Genomic DNA, 12,500 nt, shown 5'->3' on the forward strand with positions numbered 1-12,500 from the left:
TGTCCGCTTCAGGTTCCAAGTGACTTAAAGGTGCCCTTGAAACTTTACTCCCCAAATAAACATAAAGAGTTAAGATAGCTAACTGTATAATTGTAAAATAGGTTGTTGGCAAAAACCGGAAAATCCGAGTCGACGATATGAGTTGAAAGTAACCAATAAAGAAAAAAAAACAAAATCAATGATGCGCATACCCGCAAAGGAAGTAAAGAAGAAGAAGAAGATGATATAGGTTAATCCTTTCCTCTGTGGCTTGACGCTACAGGAAGGGTGGACAACCTTTCTAAAATGGCTCTGCTTTCGCAAAAGCGTACGTGTGCCGATTCTCTCCGTTCTCTTTCTCTCCGTTCATTGCAGGCTGAGCACTTCTTTTTCAGGTAGGTTTATCATTTGGCCTTTTGGAACTAAAATAATTACTTCCAATAGCTTTGAATGTGAAAGTAGATGGACAAAAAAAAAAAAACCCTAAAAACATCAAGGAGGTTACGAAATAAAGCAATATTAACTCTTGCCTCATGAGACCTTCCAGTCGTGGTAGCTGTATATCCAAGTCGCACGATTCAAGCGAGGGTCGAACTCCACGCCGAATCGCCTTCTTGATATCCACGACATTACGATATTCGCGAAAAGGGCGACAGCCAGAGAGAAGCTCAAACACAAAAATGGCGAAGGAGAAAATATCCACCTGCAGGGAATGGAATCAGCACCACACGAGTCAATAAATGCGTGAAATAAATGCTATTTCTGACAACCTATTTGCAGGAGTTGACAAAAATAGTTACATTGGGAGACAAGGACGACAGGGCTGGCGCTGTGTAAAATTCTATTCAGATGTCATATACATAGTTGACGGCTAGAACTGAATTTGAATCAGTCATGCGCAGTACTTGCTGGAGTACCCTGCTTGGCACGGGTTTCCTTGATTCCTCTCCCTAGCGAGAAGGAAAGGATGTTCTGACAAGCATGCGCGTCGTGACGTCAATACAACGTCACTTCTACTCTTCCACTACTGGGCAGGCGTTAAAATTCAAGTTTCAAGTTTAAAACCGGTTAAGAGTTTAATTACTCGTCCAAAGTTCTAGACTACATCGAGGAGTTCCGTGAGGAGGTTTCCTTTCCTTCTCGCTAGAGAAAGAAATCAAGACAACCTCTGCCAAGCAGGGTCTTTTTGGAGCGAATAAGGTCGTGTTCTACTGGGATAAACAGTTTCAACCACAACCGGTTTAGGTTGAAGCGCTTCACTACAAATTACTTATCGAAAGTAACACTTAGGTCGTGTAAAACTTAGGATTCGCTCTGACGAAGGGCTAAAGTTCGAAACGTCAGCTTTTAGAATCTCTGTACGGTGGCCGATTTACATTATCAACTCCGTTGATAAAACCAAATTTAGGTTGAAGCGGTTGAGGTTTCCCAATGGAACACTTTTCCAAGCGTTTTCGGTTGAAACGCGGTAACTCCTGGGAATAGTTATTACCAGACTTCTCAGCGTTGACAAGTTGAGGGAAAGCAACACCGCAGGAGCCTGCGACCGACTTTAAATGGCCCGCGTAAACGGCAGCGGTCGCTGCCAATGCTTTTTCAACCGTTTCAACCGAGTTTGATGCCGGTTGAAAAAGTTGATCAACGAAACCAACCGAAAACGGTTTTTTCCGAATAGAACACTAAAAAACCCAACCAACTGAAAACGGTTGATCCCAATAGAACACGACCTAAGCGTTACTCTCGATAAGTAAATTGTAGCGAGCATCAGCTTTCTGCAGCTCCGTTGATCAAAACCGCCACATGTTAAGTGATTACTGACCTTTTCGTCGTAACCAGCCCCGGTTCGAATTTCCGGTGCTTGGTACCCGGGTGTTCCCTCCTCTCCAGCAACCCCCTGAGGGGTGGCAAAACACGAGATACCGTAGTCGGAAAGTTTGACGTTCAATAGACTGTTGTCATCAAGAGACCACACCAACACGTTGTCAGCTTTCAGATCCCGGTAAATGATATCACAATCGTGCAGATACCATATTGCACTGGCAACCTAATGGTAAGATGGCGTAAAGTACACTGTTCAATAAAAAGGGAGGATGAAACCCACAAACAGAGTTGACAATACTTCAGTCTCGGCTTCAAAACGAGTCCGGCAATGAAATGTGCTGAAAGGTAATAAATTCTTCTTTTCATACAAATCAACATTACCCAAAATTATTGTTCACTAAAGAAGGAGGATTAAACCCGCAAATGGAGCTGTAAAATAAATGGAGGTGTTAACAATCTCTCTAGATTAGATTAAATTTTCCAATTTTGAAGGCAGCTCTGGATCCGCTACCGATAATTTATTATTATTTTGGCAAAGAGTTTCACCTTAACACCTTGTTATTAATACAAAGTATGTAAAGACAAAACGTGGAGTGTTTTAAGATCGCTTTGCTGTTGCAATGGTATCCTATTAAGTCAATATTAAGTGCATTTTGTTGAGCAATAATAACTTTTGTTTCACTTGGAAACCACGACAAAAGTGTGTGGTACAGTTTTGAAGATTCAATCCTCCTAAATAGAAAATATAATTGTTAAAACATAAGTTGAAACCAAAGTTGAAACACTGAGCCATAGGGAAATGATTCACCATCAAGTGTTTCTGGACACTTCCGGGCCTACATTTCTAGAAAAACGAGATGCTTCCATAAAGCATACACTGGGTTGCCTGTGGTACGTGTTACAGAAAATCAGAAGGCACTGAATTGTGTGGTATTGAAATACAGCATTCCAGTCTCTGAAGAATAACAAATAAAAGAGAAGCGAGAAACATTGGCTTCTGGGCTGACATGTTGATAATTTTCAAGTTCCTTCACAACTTCTTTTCACCACAAGTGTGCCCTCTGAGCATCTGACAGCTTTGTAATACTAAACTTCACTGAAGTTAATCCTTGTTCAGCGGGGTTAGTGTTAAGATGGGAGACCAAAACAATAAACCCCTCATAAAAAACAGAAGCATCTGACCGAAAATACTATTAACGCTAACAAATGCGAACTCAGCAAGGTACAGATTTTGTTAGCTTGCTTTATGCAAAACAAATATTGATGAAAAAGCAAATAACTATTCATACACAGTTTTTAGAAAGAGCTGAAGGAAGTTTCCGGGACGGTCGATCGAGAATAAAATATTTACGACATGAAAACAACATTAATTTTGAAATGTGAATATAGAATATAAAAAGTTACGATCAGCGACAAACATTTTGGGAGAATTTTGCTACGTTCAAGTAAATCGCAAAATCGAAAGTGACATGGCCGGAATTCAGCGGGCGCCGTGATTAAGTTACCGCGGCATGTTTACTCGCAAACAGGGAAGCATCTGTGTCAAATGATAGCAAGATACCGGGTTTTTGTAAGTTTCTTTTTCTGTCAAGTGTTATAAAGTTTGACAATGAAATGAGCGAAGTCAAAACAAAGATCACAATCGCCCAACTCTTGTTTATGCAAAGTCAAAATTTACTCTCCAAGACGCGTACGACGTTATTTATCAGCAGGTAATTCCATCATTTTGGAAATAGCAGTTACTTTATTATTCATCTGCGTCACAATTTTTCACTGATTTTGGGGCTCATTTTGTTGAAACTCAAGCACGCTTCCAACAGGCCTGTGAACCCTTCCTGCTTACAGAGCAATACTAAAAAACTTCTCCCATATCACATTTCAACCTTAAGCTCGAAAATTCAATACACAACATGATATTATAATTCACAAAGGCAGAAAATACCACAGAATCCTTTTCCAGCGAAAAATTTATTGAAACAAACAACATATTTGCTCTTAAAGGCGAAAACCTCTTCCTATTTCATTGCGTGCGTTAAGACAAGAAACTCAATCGTGTCAAATTACCATGTACTTCAGGTAAATACAGCTCACTTCGATTTCGTCTCGACGGGCGATAGATTGTTGTCGAAGTCCATTACTCATCGCTTTTGAGATTCCTGCCTAGTTTATCCAACTGACTTTCCATTATTGAGCTCCATAAGGGTATATTTTGTTTAAGGATCCACTAAAACGCCATTCGCGTTACATGACTTTCGACGCCATTGCAGCCTAAGTTAATGATTCTACTGTGTCCACCAGAAATCTACGCAGTTCCACTACCCTCTCGATCCTAAGAAAATAGGCGCAGAAGGCTCTATGCACAAAGACACCACTTACCAAGGAAGTGACAGGCAAGACTTTTACCGACACGGAAAAAAAAAAATAAATAAAAAAAATAAAACAAACAAACTAAACGCAGACCTCGACTGGGTTTGCCATACTGGCAACCCAGTAATAAGGAGAGATAAAGAGGGAAGAAAAAAAGACAACTGACATCGATTCCTTTTATACCCTAACAGAAAAAGGCGAACAGAAAGAGACCGTACCAGTTATATAGATTCCGAATTAAATTCAGTCCCACTCTCCCTTTGTACTCTCACCTGAATTGAACTGGATATTGAACAAGATATTGTAACATAAAAAACAATTACTGAAATAGTGTGAATTTTTAAGGCAATCGGCTAAAATTCCTTCGAAGAAAGTGTAGGCTACCCGTAGCCTCTTGATTTAGAATATTTTAGGTTCCTTGGGATTTGGCCGAGGTTTATTAGAAAGACACAAGGTCAATTAAATAACACCGCCTTTTGTTTACATGAATTAGATATCATAACAGTACCTGAAACACGATCTTGTAGGACAACTCACGCCCCAAAAGGCAGCCTCTGGTGTTAGAGGCACTGCTATCCTGTTGTTTTGCTCGCTCCTCACGCTTCACCGACAGCTCGTCAATCACGGTTGCTAAGCTGCCGTGTGGTGCCAATTCCAGCACAAAACAAAGAGGATGTAGAGACACGCCGACAAGACGAACCACACAGGGATGTTTAAGGCGGCACAGAACGGCAACCTTCAGCACGCGAAAAAAAAAGAACAAGTCATGTTTTTTTTTATGCCAGAATAATCAACGCAGTCGAACGAGATGGATAAAGGGGTTAAGTTTCTAAAAAAATATTGTTGTGCAGAGTCGGTGAGAAAGTGAAACGTAGAAATGGATTAATGAACTGAGCTGATAGAGCGGTTTTGAATTGAGTGTCGAAAGTAATTAGCGAATTGCTTTGGTTTATGATTACTTCACTCAGTGATTGGTTCAAAGTTCTCGCGCCATTTTTTCAACCAATCAGAAGTGAAACCAAAACCAATCGTGGCTCGCGCGTGCACATTTTCCCGCGCTTTGTGTCGGCTTCGTGTAATTACTTCGAGTTTTGATTGGTTTAACGGATTGTCTCCATCCTTTTTGATTGGCCAAAGTAATTACTTTGGTTTTGGTTTTACGACACTCATTTGAAAACCGCTCTATAGTAAATTTAACTGATTAGAGTGTGATCTGAAGTGCTAGGTTTCTACCCCATATGAACCACGTGAGCGTTAGCCCTACTAATGGAAATGGGCCCACTCAAGGACAGAGAAAAACTCTGACCATGGTGGGAATGGAGCCCACGACCTTCGGGTTAGATCACCGCTGCTAAACTGACCACCGCAAAGAATTTCTAAAGGTGGCGTTTCGAGCGTTAACTCTGTCGAAGGGCTAACGCGCGAAACGTCAGCTTCCGAAGTTCTATACGGTGGCCAGTTTACCATATCAATCATGTGAAACTATGATCCTCGCAGTTATGAACGCAATTTTTAGCAATTGCGTAGAAAAGGCTAAAAAATTCACCCGTTCAAGTCCTGAATTTTTCAGGCTTCTCCACGCAATTGCTAAAAATTGCGTTCATATCTGCGAGGATCATAGCTTCACTTGATTTTATATCCGCAGTTCAATATATGATTCATTTCATATGTCATTTCGTTCATTTACCATATCAAGTAACCCATTTCTTTGCAGTGTGAGCGTTGGTATCAAGAGTGAAGAGATAAAAGTTATAGCATTTTTATCTTCTGTGTTCGAAAAAGCTCCACACAGTGTTGACAGCTTGTTCGGAAAGCTAACGAAGGTCCAAGGTGGAATCATTAGATTGTTAAAAAAAGGTCATTTCAACAGTGCCTTCTTACGTTTAATTAATTAAGTCGCACGAGCTCGAGGAGTTGGAACAGCTGTGATGGGGGATATCTTCCACGGTCAAGAAGAGAAACCGCCACCACCTGTAGAATTTAAGGGTTGTGCGAAACAAATATCTTACCTAAGTATCACTAAGATATTATGATAAAACTGGCCTAGTGATAATATTTATCTACCTCGTTGCATGCGTTTGTGTTTTCTCCTTTGACCTTGTTTAACACTACTCAAGCCCATAAAATCTCTTGAACTCTCTTCTCACCTCTTGTCTTAAATCCCAGAATGCTTTAACAACTTTTGTCTTTTCCAGTTCCTCCTCCATGTCATTCTCAAAGAACACTGGGGGAGCATCTGATCTGCGGATGCACGAGCCTTCACTGAAATGCATCCTGCGCTTGCCTGGACGTCCTAGTGTCTTGGCCTTAGTTTCTCCGAATCCACTATCAGAGCTTGACCTAAGAATGAAAGAAAGAAAGAAAGAAACAAAGAAGCAGTAACGATCTTGTGAACAGCTCAAACCGTCTACTTTCCGCAAACGTTTGTTACACGCACTAACTGTCAATTACTTCATCTTGTATCCATATTTCATGAACTATGGAATGTATTCGTAATCTTTCGCCAGAGGAGCAATGAAAATCAAGGTAACAAAGCCCTATATTTAAATATTTATAACAACAAAATCACTGAACAAAAACAACGGAAGCAACAAAGCAGCAGGGACCACTAAAGAGCTTCGATGAAAAGTTTAACTATTATTTTCTGCTGGTTATGTGACTAAACAACCATTAATTTGGAACAGATGCTCGTCAACATGAGCATTAACAATTTAGGAGGCGTTTCTTCCCTACATACAGCCATACCAGCTTCGAATCTTTAAACGTTGTATAAAACGCTTTACTTTTAGAAGCGAGAACAAGCTCCAATAGCCTTTACAATACAAAAGCTACAAAAGCCTTTAGAAGCCGGACTTCCACGCTACTATTGCTTAACGATATTAGTAGCTGTATCTGCGAGACCATTACTATGAAAACAATCAAGTGAACCTGAAGAAGCCAAAAAATTGTCACTACCGATTCGCCTGCTAGTTTATGGTTAAAATTGATTTTAGCTGCTTGGCTTAATGACATTTGTATGGTGTTTGTATCTATTACTTATCAAATTATTACTTCGTGACTTTGGTGGAGTGAAACGTTTTGATGGCCACAGCTTCGTCTCTATACAGTCCCCAGTAAACTTCGCCCGAGCCGCCCCCGCCAATCCTGTGAGACTCCAGCGCCTCAAACTTGAACTCACTTTCGTCTAACAGAAAATGACGCGGCAAATCGGCCATCAGAAGATCCGGGATTAGGTAGCGAAATGGCACAACTTTATCAGGATGGTAGGGACACGACATTGTAGAATAATCCAAAGCGGTTGCTGCGCATGTCGACAGCGTGAAGTTGTAAGGTCGTGGCGGGTGCAGTGCGTGGAAAGTGGCGGGAAACTCCATGGAGACAGAACGCTTCATTGATGGACGATGCGACATCATCAAGCCCGTGCACATTGGACATGGGATTAAGCGACGCACCAATGGCATACCATACATATCTGTCTCATCCAGACCTTTGATTGATAAAAAAAATAATACAAGCAGGTATTTTAAACCTTTTACCCCTAGGGGGTTCCCTATCAGTGACGATTAAAATTGTTTGGGGTTATATTACAATCTACTGTTGTCACTCAGATGGAAAGAGTTAAATAAAAGGAGCGCTTAGAAGAGGGCAACATTATTTCACAGAAGACCACTCCACACGTGCTGGAGGAGCCCACTTCTAACCAGGAGCCTACAACTTCAATACTAAGTCCATCCAGGGGATCTGGTGACGTAATTCGGAGGACTGGGAAGAAAAATTTCAACGCCGTATCCCACAACTGCGAGGGGCCTTGAATGTTATTTTCGAATTCAAAATTGCAGAGGCGAGGTTAGATCTCGTCGGTTCTACGTGAATGTTCATTCAGTAACGGGAAATGTGGGAGACATGGAATGATCTGTTGAGTTTTGGCGATGGAAATACTGCAGGAAATTGTGGTATACGGTTGTGGGATACGGCGTTAAATTGTTTCTTCCCAGTCCTCCAAATTACATCACCAGATCACCTGGATGTAACGGCATAATTGACAGATCAAGCTTTTTAGACGAGTTCTTCAAAAAAGAATATGGCTTGCACGAGTGACCAATCTCAATTCCACGAGTACTAACTTCTCATGCAAGACTTGTGATTAGCTGGAAAGGTTACACAAATACAATCAAGTTGTATGCTCCCAGTCATGGATTCCTGACACACGGTAACTAGTAATTGAGAATAACGGTATCCTACTTCAAAACTAAAACGTTCACAACAATCAAATGTCAGTATAGTCATGAAAACATACTCCTACTGTAGATCTGGGAAGGGCTGATAAACAGATAGGAATTGCATGTTTACCAGGGTCTGTCCAACATACCCATTAGAAAACCATGAATGTTTCCCGTGGAAATTGGTCAAAGCAACCCGCACTTAGTATGGACACTATTCATAAATGTAGGTTTTTTAAATTATTCTTTTCTCATTGTGCAAATTAGCTTACAAAAACTTGTCTTGGAGCAAAAATTACCGTTTCGGTCTCCTCATAGGTTCTCGGTGTCATTTTTAAAACCGTTCTGATTTCGTCAACATTCACGCTATGCCGGAGAATGATATTATTTAATGCTCCAACAATGATTCTTTCGTTTGAATGTTAGGTACCCCTATTCTAAATAGAGGTTTAAGCTGTTTAGCTGAAAATTTACCTCAAAATCGATCGATAAAAAAGATAGAGAAAATTTAGAATCTCTTGTAGCTTAAGCTACATTTAACGGGAGCATCAAAACGATCATGTTAATTTGACTCTCATAGCATAAATACTGACGAAATAAGAACGTTTTGAAAAAATGACACCTCGAACCTATGACGAGAACTTTATTCAGCACCCATGATTCCGTGAGTCTTATGCAGGGCACGACGTTCAGTCGATAACATGGTAGGCCATTTCCAAATCGTTTGGTCGAGCCCCAATAATATTATGTCACAATGAAGTATGTGGACTTGTCTACAGAGGTTCAAGGCGACAGGAAAATGGCTTCTTCTTGTCTTTTAGTACTTACCTGGATACCATTCTGTGATCAAAGCATCAATCTGATCCACAATAAATCCTACAGCAGCAAAGTCGTGTTGTTCTGACCACACCGTGATGGCAATACCACTGATTTCTTGGAAAGTAGCCTTTTGATTTAAGGGAACCTTACAGAAAAACACGAAGACCGAGTTAGCCTTTTTCACTGCCTTCACTAGTTGCGCTGTCCCCCTCGTTCCATAATCACCCCGAATACGTTTTTGATTGCACAGCAGTACTGCGACTGCTGGCCATTGTCACCAAAAGGGAGTTTCATGCGGGTTAAGCTCACATAGTACTGATATGTAATCGCATAGGCCAGGGGAAAAATAAGGATCAATTTCACGCGTATTTTCAAAGTTTTCGCGACGAGGGCAATTGGAAAACTTTGAAAATACAAGTGAAATTAATCCTTAATTGCACGAGGACACATTGCGATTTCACTTTTATCACATAAAGGGCAAACTTATTGAGAGAAGCCCGTACAGTGCCGCGACAAATGACAATCAACATGCTCCCATTCGGTTAAAGTTCAATTCAATAATATCAGAAACCCATAAGGGTTGAAACGTGTAACGCGCGTTCACAGCTTCCGAATATTCAGTGCGACCTGATTGGTTGAATGTTTCAGTGCTAAGTACCATATTTGGAAACCCCTCGCTCTTGTTGTTCCAAATATGGTACTTAGCAAATTGAATATTCAGAAGCTTGTTTCCCAGAACACAAGGGGCCGTTACACGTTTCAAACCTTATGGGATTCAGATAATATTGATGATCATGTCTCCCGGCTCAAATAGTCAACAACACTTTTCCAACTCTCCCAGCCCGTTCAAATCTTGCCTAGTACAACCCCAAATGTCGGGGGGGGGGGGGGGGGGGTTTCAACGTTGGAAGGGGATCCACGTGAACCCACAGAACTCATATCTCAAGTATTCCAATGCCTTGTTAGTGTTTGCAAATGCGGCCTCGGTCATGTTAACGTTTGATTCTGTTTAACACAAAGACGCATGCCCATTATTAACTGAATGCTTTACTTTACCAATTCCTGGTAGGATTCTACTTGGAAGTGACCTCCTTCATAAACGACACCGATCCCCTCACGCCAGTAAACCAAGGAGTAACACTCCTCTTTAATCTGCTCAATTGTACGCCACCTTTGTACAGAGACTATAAGCCGGGTTATAAGCCGACTCCAAAAGCCGCTTGGTATGTAGGCCATCTGATAATTCCGGCGAACTGTGGTGACACCTCTCCAATCCTCAGGATGAGTAGCACTTCGAGTAGTCCCTGATTTCGTCTATTTTGACGAAAACAAAGAGCAAAGCATGAGAAGGCCTGGTAAAATCAGTTTAAGGACGGTGCCTACAATTGTTATTGCGCATACGTTCTGCGCATCTCGAGATACTCGGATTTCATATCGGCGGTGCTTATTAATGCAGAAATATTTTTGTGCGGTTCACAACTATGCGGAGAAAACAGAACTTGGCAAGTCCTCTTGTTATCCAAAAGAGAAATTGGGGGTAATCATGCTTTTTTCAGAGATAATTAAGCTTCAATTTGGAAAAGAATGCCATACATTGCTTTGTATTTTAAAGCTTTTTACAAATATTGCTGATTAATTACCTTCGAAAAATGCGTGGTGACCCCCAATATTCTTTTTGGACTTCAATAACACTTGTTAAGATCTGCCTTTCCCGCATATTCAGTAAACCGCGCAAAAATACCTTTGAATTAGTAGGCAGACCGCACCGTCCTTAAGTCACTCTTTACCCAGCTGTTGCTTCAAACGAGGAGACAAATGTTGGTAACAGCGAAAGAGAAGTTCACTGAGCCAGAACAAATAGAACACAGATTCTGTAATTGTTTCAATATTCGTGTTTAACATTTTATTGGTCAGCATTGCTGGTACCTTACGCCGTGATTGCAACATCACCACCCAACGACTGTTGGCTAATAATGTTGCAGTTTCGCCGGGTGTTAAATCTGACTGAAGGAAATGATGAAGGATGGGGAAGAGGGAGGGGGGGAGGGGACCACATTGTCAGTAATGGGACTTGGAATATACTTTCACGAATTCCAAACCATAGCTCAGGTTCTATTCTGAACGTATCTACTTACGTGACCAAGGCGCCATGTTTTTTAACCGACCTTTCACGGGAACACGTGACTTCATAGGTCAGTTGCTAGAACATTGCAACGCAATCGCAGAAGTCATGGCTGGAGCCACCTGAATTTTTCAGAGACAATTGCTTAAATTGTCCAGATCATTTCTCTCTTTCGTGCATAGCCCGCACTTCAAATTTGTATATTTCTTCATAAAGTCCATTATTGCTTGTCGCGATTTAGGCTATTCCTGTATGGCAAGTTCGGTTCTTTACCAACTGAGCAACTTTGTTCATTGACTTTAACTTTTGCTTTTACAACTTTTGTTCATTGGTCATGATAAACCGCAGTGGGATATGGTTCGTACCTTTTCGTCGGACGTTTTCCTGATCATCTTCTGCAGCTGATGAAGTTGCATTCCGGGTTTCTCTTTTGGCAACATGGAAGGAATCAACAGCTCTTTATCGTTTAAAGACAGAGCGATTTCGAAACGTTCCATTAGCTGAAGATACTAAACGGTTGAAAGAAAATGACATTAATTAATACAAGCAAAAATGTAGCTTATTCGTCATTCCATCCAACAATACATCGTCTGTCGGTCAGTAGTTCACTCCGTCCATCCATCGTTTACCAGAGGATCAATCGACAGCTGAATCGATTACTTATCGGTTATCAGTGATTGGAACGAAATCACTGCTCTGCTCATTCTTTCGGCCACACACGTTCCCAACTTTTCCAAATCATTTTAAAAAATAATTACATGTATCTCATTAAAGATCGAGAATGTACATGAAAGTCATATGTTGCAACTATGGCTTTTTAACTTTTCTCTATGAGAAAGATCAACGCAGTCATGAGAGCAACTAAAGCTGAAGTTGTAAGGAAGCCTACAAAAATACAGGCTTGAGCGGGAATCCAACACACGCCAGGTGATCTGGTGACGTAATTCGGAGGACTGGGGAGAAAATTTTTAACACCGTATCCTACAACCGCGCGCGGCCTTAACATTGAATTCAACATGGTAGAGGCGAGGTTAGATCTCGTCGGTTCTACTTGAATGTTCATTCAGTAACAGGAAATGTGGTAGACACGGAATGATCTGTTGAGTTTTGGCAATGGAAATACTGCTGGAAGTTTGGAAACAACACCTAAGGCCGCACGCGGTTGTGGGATA

The 12,500-nt window shown here is 41.1% G+C and overlaps 1 protein-coding gene across 3 annotated transcripts in view; it reads right to left on the reverse strand.

The window, feature by feature from the left end:
• The window catches only part of LOC138038939 (leucine-rich repeat serine/threonine-protein kinase 1-like), a 46,133-nt gene that overhangs the window by 11,739 nt on the left and 21,894 nt on the right, over positions 1-12,500 (reverse strand). For all 3 annotated transcript variants that reach the window (XM_068885032.1, XM_068885029.1, XM_068885031.1), the window contains exons 14-21: positions 11,694-11,837; positions 10,263-10,520; positions 9,216-9,351; positions 7,219-7,654; positions 6,315-6,507; positions 4,676-4,903; positions 1,799-2,023; positions 510-682 (exon numbers count right to left, since the gene is read on the reverse strand). In XM_068885032.1, coding sequence (XP_068741133.1) covers positions 510-682; positions 1,799-2,023; positions 4,676-4,903; positions 6,315-6,507; positions 7,219-7,654; positions 9,216-9,351; positions 10,263-10,520; positions 11,694-11,837 — 1,793 coding nt within the window. The remainder of the gene's footprint in view (positions 1-509; positions 683-1,798; positions 2,024-4,675; positions 4,904-6,314; positions 6,508-7,218; positions 7,655-9,215; positions 9,352-10,262; positions 10,521-11,693; positions 11,838-12,500) is intronic.

The sequence above is a fragment of the Montipora capricornis genome, chromosome 2 (assembly GCF_036669925.1).
Source record: "Montipora capricornis isolate CH-2021 chromosome 2, ASM3666992v2, whole genome shotgun sequence".
Lineage (NCBI taxonomy): Eukaryota > Metazoa > Cnidaria > Anthozoa > Scleractinia > Acroporidae > Montipora > Montipora capricornis.